Source organism: Benincasa hispida, chromosome 3 (genome assembly GCF_027475165.1).
Source record: "Benincasa hispida cultivar pf3 chromosome 3, pf3_genome.v1.1, whole genome shotgun sequence".
NCBI lineage: Eukaryota > Viridiplantae > Streptophyta > Magnoliopsida > Cucurbitales > Cucurbitaceae > Benincasa > Benincasa hispida.
The window spans coordinates 22,267,927-22,274,999 of NC_143480.1; the positions used below are offsets into that span (position 1 = coordinate 22,267,927).

The 7,073-nt window shown below is 35.6% G+C and overlaps 1 protein-coding gene across 1 annotated transcript; it reads right to left on the reverse strand.

Annotated features, from left to right (window-relative positions):
* Positions 1-99: 99 nt before the first annotated feature.
* On the reverse strand, positions 100-4,267 carry LOC120074424 (Ribonuclease III family protein). Its single transcript, XM_039027543.2, has 5 exons — positions 3,228-4,267; positions 1,757-1,961; positions 1,441-1,641; positions 744-830; positions 100-629 (listed from the first exon to the last, which is right to left on the reverse strand). Exons 1-5 carry the CDS (start codon positions 4,019-4,021, stop codon positions 312-314), a joined length of 1,605 nt encoding a protein of 534 aa, XP_038883471.1. The 5' UTR covers positions 4,022-4,267; the 3' UTR covers positions 100-311.
* Positions 4,268-7,073: the final 2,806 nt, after the last annotated feature.

Below are 7,073 nucleotides of genomic sequence, written 5' to 3' on the forward strand. Positions count from 1 at the left end.
TGTTCTTTGGCATCATAATTCATGGACGACTTCAGAAAAATACAAACTATCGGGAGAGACATCAATTAGATTTGAAAGAATATTGCAAGAAAAAAAGTATTTAAAAAAAGAATTACCATAAATATATATTTCACATCAGCTTCTTTATTGGCCAAGTTTTGTACCACATCTACTTCAATTATGTGTAACAAGAAGCTCCTCCTAATAGAGAAAGGAGAGAATCAAGCCCGAAGGGCATGAAGAAATAATTAGTTCCCCTTTTCTCCCTTCTTTTGCCTTTGATTGGACAATGATATCTACCTTCTAGAACCTCATACAGCTTTAGGTTGGATTTGCTCAAAATCAAAAACCTCAAACATGAGACGTCTCACATCAGGCTTTCCATAAACTACATAAGAAAGTCCATGAAGGGCTTGCTGAACAGCTGTGGTGGCCGGGTTTCGAAGCCTCCGGTTGTTCTCATATGCATCTTGAACTTTCTCGGAATAGATGATAAGTTTATGAAGATATTTTTCCCTCAAATACCGACCGCAAAACTTGTTCATGAGCAATCGCCGGTGCTTTTCCTGCAACCACTTCCCAGGGGCATCTAAATGCTTCATCAACAGTCTCTCAGCCATCACGATATCCTTGAACAAACGCAATCAGACCGACGATTATAAGTTTCTTGAAGCAAACATAAAGGACAGGATTTTGATAGAGAGAAAGGAGTGTGTCCCTAATACATGTAAGAAGGGTCTTACCTGGATCTTTTGGCCGAGGTATTCTAATCGTTCATAGCAGAAACGAGGGTGCTCAAACTTGTGTTTTGACGGGTGCAAAAAACAAAGCTGCATGTGATTAAGAAATTGCCTTAGATTAGCTTGATCATGCTATTCCACAGAATTTACATATAGCCTAAAAAGGTATTTTAAAGTTAAAACCATTATATTGATCTATATCGAACATCAAGCAGAAATTCTAGACTACATGCATTCTTTAGGCCCCGTTTGATAACTATTTGATTTTTGGTTTTTAGTTTTTGAAAATTAGCCTATAAACATTCATTCCACCTCTAAATTTATTTTTTATTATCCACTTTTTACCATTGTTTTCAAAAACCAAACTGAATTTTGGAAACTAAAAAAAGTAGTTTTTAAAAATTTGTTTTTCTTTTAAAATTTGGCTAAGAATTCAACCCTTGTACTTAAGAAAGATGCAAATCATTATAAGAAATTTAGAGAAAATAGACTTAATTTTCAAAAACTAGAAACCAAAATACAAATGGTTACTAATCGGGGCTTTAATTACTCTCCTTCACACAAAAGATGTAACAAAGATCATAATCAACCATCGCCTTGGTAAACATAAACACACATACAAGACAATAAAAACCGACAATGAGAATGTAATAATACTATGATCATCACGTGGATATGAATGAGAGAAAAGAAAGGTTACCTGCAGTCCAAGTCCGAGTTCAATATTTCTTGCTTCCGTGATGTCAGGAATTTTATCAGTAACAGGTAAAGGGTATCCTAGTGCTTGCATGACTTGAGGTCGGCTATCATAATCCCATATATTACCCCGAAATCGATGCATGCCAGGTGGGACACAAGCTCTGAAGAGCCTAGGGTGCGCAAACAGAGCATCTTCTGGAGGCTGAAAAATGAGAGAAGGAAAACACGATCACAAGATTAGATTTCATTCTTAAAGAAGGATAGACAATAGCATAATAGTTTATTGTGCTGTTAAAAATAATAAGCATGAAACTTACCTTATAGGAAACCATATCTTGCCAGCTGATCCTTTTGTCCTCAAATTCAACAGAGACATAATCTACATCTTCAAGTTGCCTGCGTAACCTTGGTTCGCATTCCTCTGCATCTGGATCCATTCCAAACACCTCAAAAAGGACCCGGTACACTTCTGGCATTCCAAAACATAAATATATTGCCCCAAACAACGCCCAAAATACAGATCTGCTCAAAGAAAATTAATTTTAGGCTTGCATTGTTGAAATAATATTTTGAGTCAAACTATTTTAGAAAGAAAACCAGCAGGAGTTTTACTCCCAAGTGTAAGCTATTAATCTACCAATTACGTGCAAGATAATTCACTCAGAAATGCAACAGAAAGGAATACCATGATTTGGATGTAAAACCACATCAATTTATCTCTAGTATTTTCTTCCCAACCCTTGCTGCTATCAAGCATTGGTAACAAGAATTAACATATAACAGAAAATGAAAGGAAAAAGGTCTGTTATATCAGGTACCCCATAAGCTAATCAGAAGTAAAATGAATTTCGAAACAACACATGTTTCACTATGTAACCTATAGTACATCTTCCATCATACTAAAATGCAAATTTGATGGATCATGCAAACTAAGATGGGTCTCGTGCAAATGAAGTACATAAGTAGAATGGGTACAGAAAACCCAATCTCCCAAGTCCCACTATAGTATATAAATCTCGCAGGGCCAATTCTTTACCGCATATTTGACTTGTGACAAGTAGTATAAAAAAGCTACATTTGCCAAAAAGGGGCAAACGGAAAGTCATGTTGGTAAAAAGCAATCATAGTGGCCTGGAAGAAAGTCTGTGAAGGATGGACGAATTTGGAAGGAAGCCAGATTCATGGAGTTGTCCATTGCTGCAGGTACTAGACTTGAAGAAAGAACGTGTGGTGCTAGGTTCACAAAGAATTCACAACGTGGCATGACCTATAAATATCTCATAGAACCTAAATCAAGGCTTTATGCTACATTTCCAGTAGATCAACTTCCTTAACATTGTCTCTTAGCCGGTCATTTGTAGCGTCATCTTCATGAAATGGGGACCATCTATATAATGAAGTTCAGTGTCCATAACCATCATAACTAAGGTACCTAACTTTAGATTATCAGGAGCAGCAAATACGCCTTCAACATTTACCCTAATCCAATGCCAACTTCTTAATGTCTCTTCTGGCCCATAAATCCTAGTTCCTAGTCAACCATACATTACATTACCATCACATTACACAATCAACTTCCCTAAAGCATTTGGTACTTTTCAGTCTGATGATACCACATTCTGTGATTCTTCTCAAACTTAACATGGGGCTTAGCTTAACACATCAATGACATAACTTTTCGATCACTTCAACTCAAAAAATATTTCTTACAAATATCTTATTCACAACATTATATTGCAATGGCAAAAAGAAGAATTAGAACTAATGAAAAGACAATACCAAACTTACTTGACAGGTGGTTCCCGGTCCTTCCTAATCATCTTGTCCATATCATCATATGGGAATATCAAATTCTGTAAACTGGCAGCTTTAATCCACTTTGGAAGGTTCCTCTTCCCAATTAACGCAAAAACCCTCTCCCTCATTGGACCTGGCGATTCCCTAGGATACCTCTGCAGAAAATACTCTGCTAAAGCCAATTCGATTACATATTGACCCAAAAACAATAGCCTCGAATGCCCCGATCTTATGTGCCGGGCCTTAGTTCTTTCGCATGAGGGATGCTGAAAGGCCAAGTACAACAAAGTATCAAATTGTTTTGCAGGATTGTCGTCTCCATAACTATCGGAGGGCTCAAGGGGGTATCCAAGGGCTTGCTTGGCTTCCAGCAAGTACTCGTCCATCCAAGTTTTATCAGCATTGTTAAGCCGCGAAGATGGTAAACAAGAACTCAATAATGGGAATGATTTGAGAGTTAATTGAGGGCTATTGAGAAACCTTTCCGCTAATTTCTTATCATCCAATGGCGGTCTAAGAATAAACCTTTTTGGGGGTACCTTTTTCTTCGGAGAAGTGGCTCGTTTTCGCTCCGCAAGCTCTTTGAGCAGTCTCTGAGGATTGTTTTTGGGCAATTCTTGTTGTGGGTCAACTGCAACTGCAAAAATACGCAAATTCGCCGACGAGGGGTTCGGGAAAATGGGATGATTGGGGTGAATTTTAACAATAAATGGGGTTAAAGAAGACGAGAAAGAGTAATTAGGAGAAGGGGATGAGAGTTTAACAAAAGAAGAAGAAAGTTCCATTGGTTGTGAATACTGGGGATAATGTTGGGGTGGGTTTACCCGGAAGTTCGGGGGCCGAGCACTGAGAACTCCGGTTACGAGAAATTGGGCATTGCCGATTTAAGGATGGGGAAATCCTCGCTAGAAAGATGAATATTTTGCCCTTTGTTGAAGGGTTTTGGGAGGGGTTGGAGATTGAGAGTAGGATACTGAAGAGAAATGGATAAGATGCCGAGGCGTGGCAAAGAGCAATTACGGAGTCTTGTGAAGGGTTTATCATAATTTGGTTAAATTATTTTTTTTTTTTTAAAAAAAAATAATAAAAAAAAAAGTACATTTGCTTTGGGTTAAAATACCATTTTCATCTTTGGTTCAATTTTAGTAAATGTATTTTGATAAATTTTAAATTTAGTTTGAAATTAAAGTTTATCGATATTAAATAAATAATGATAATAAAAACAATTTTCTTTCATGAAATACAAATATGAATATATTTTCAAGATTTTAGTGAAAATGTTAATAAATAATAAAAAGAATTGAAAAAAATCAACAAATGTGATGAAATAAGAAGAATATGAACAACAAAATAACAATAAGAGTAAGACAAAAGAGAAAAGTAGAAGAGAAGTAGAAAGCTAATATTGAACTCAATTGTGGTGTGTTCTGCAAAGGCATCTTACAACCCTATTTGTAGGGCATGGAGATAAAAATTAATAGGGGAGGTTATGAGATTGGATAACCTATGAAGGTTATGGGTTATTGTAACATAAAATTATGGATATCTACAATATTACATTTACAATACTTCCCTTTAGATATCTATAGTATGTAAAATAATGTCTCGTTAAAACTTTACTAGGAAAAATCCAGTGGGATAAGAACTTAGTGAAGGAAAAAGAGTACATCATTCATATACTTTAATGACTGCCTCACTAAAAACCTTGCTAGTAAAACCTAGTAGGACAAAACCATAGTCAGGGGAAAAAGAGTGCAACATATTTACTACTCATCATGAAAATATCACTTGATACTCATGGTCGTCACATACAAATGTTATGTGTTAACTTCTCAAATGTTGTTGCAGGTGATACCTTCGTCAATAAGTCTCCAATTCGTCTTTTGAAGAAATTCATTGAATAATGATGCCGGTACTTTATGCTTTATCATCTTCATATAATCACACTATTGGCTAGCCTCATACATCATCAAGATTGTAACATGATTAAAGCAATTGTCATGATTTGCTTCATAAACTGCCATAATACAAAAATTCTTCTCTATGTACTAAGTAACCTGTTTAAGATTTAGTTCTTATGGGTTAGATAAGTAACATGTATCTTCATATTCAACTAGAACATAATTAGATTTATGAGAATAAAATAAATTCATGTAAACTAATTCTCAAATAAAAACATAACATATTTTTAACTCTATTCTAATATCTTTCTTTGGAGGAATATTATATTTACGCTACGACACGTAGTAAACTAGTAAAGATATAAATGCACTTATTTCCTAAAAATTATGGTTCTTTGGAACCCAAAGTTCTTCATTATCTTTCTAGCATCAAATGATATAAACTTTTCACACTAAGTGAATAAACTATCATAGGAATATTCAATGGTAGAACTGTTGGGTTATATGTCCTAAAACTCGCAGTTTGTAAACATTAAACATAGTCTATTTACAATAAAGATGTTATTGAGAGTTTTTCAATAAAGTTGTTATTGAATATATAAATTGCATTCATAGATTCATAAATTCAATAAACTAATGAACCCTTGGCTATGACATGAATACTTAAATTTTATGTAGAGACATAAAAGTGGATCAAGTTTGTGATCCCAAAGTCGTTCATGTGGAGACAAGTGAGTGGAGGCATCCTATGCAAAAGATGTTTGCATAAGACTGTTGAGATTGGTGTTCTAATTCTCCTGGAGTCTCGTAATTTGTAAACAGTTTGTACACATTATTTATAATAAAATTAGAGTTATTTTATTTGCATTTACTTATATCCAATAAACTAAGATTCGTGGTTATTTTATGTAAACTTAAGCATGTATGTGAGATATACAAGTGGATCATGCCTTAAGTAATAATCTAAATGGTCTGTAGTATAAGGATAAAGGAGGGATACCTTAACCTGGTGATACTATGGATACGACCCGTTTTGTAGATAGTTGCAAGTGTTGTAACGTGCTACAAATGGTCTGATACTGACCATTCATGTGGAGACATGTGAGCGGGGGTGTCCTATACAAAGAGTTTGTATAAGACCAGACCACGAGATGAATAGTCTTTTTATATAACGTCGTTGATACTTGGGACTTACATCTCACCTAAACGACCATAGGTGACATGACCTTAATCCTGAATGTTTTGGGAACTCTTGCCTTTGAGGGTGGTCTTTTGGTTAGTATGGGCGAGAGTGGCCAGATTGCCAACTCAACAAGCCTATCTTTTTGGGGATTTTTCTAATTTGGGAGTTGGGAATTCAGTTACACAAGATGAAATTCACTCATTCTCCAAAGCAAGGGTAAGTAGATAGATTGCTTCTTTAAGGGCTGATTCTGGGTCTTGAACATAGTGGCCACAACTTCTCTTTGGAAGAAAGGACTCAGTCATAGTAGGACTATGACTTATGTTAATTAGAGGGATCAATGGTACTTAAGGAAGTTAGATGTAACTACAGGGGCAAGACGGTAAATTGGCCTAGCTGTACTGACGAGCGATTTGTGAAGGGTTATCGCATTGTTGATTGGTTAATATGGACACATAAATATATCTGTAGTAAGAAGAGTGGTGCTGTCGGTCTTTAGTGGAGTGCTCGACAGTTAACGGATGGTGGATCTCGTGACTAAAGAGTTTAGTCAGCTATTCACGTACTGTTGGAGCTTCAAGTTACAGGTCCAAAAGATCCCCTTGGTAGCTCAATGGGTTCAAGTTGAGAATTAGATTTTTGGTTAGTTTGAAGTGTACAAATTAACAAGAGAAAATTCAATTATATATGATATAATTGGTATGATGTATGAGATACATTATTTGGAGGAATTAATGTAAATATGATTTACAT

Excerpts from the sequence above, each read along its gene's own strand:
- LOC120074424 (XM_039027543.2), bottom strand. The coding sequence starts at position 4,021 with ATGGAACTTTCTTCTTCTTTTGTTAAACTCTCATCCCCTTCTCCTAAT. Across the intron at positions 1,962-3,227 it reads GACCGGGAACCACCTGTCAA|ATCTGTATTTTGGGCGTTGT; the intron begins GTAAGTTTGGTA and ends TTCTTTGAGCAG. Across the intron at positions 1,642-1,756 it reads AAGATATGGTTTCCTATAAG|CCTCCAGAAGATGCTCTGTT; the intron begins GTAAGTTTCATG and ends CTCATTTTTCAG.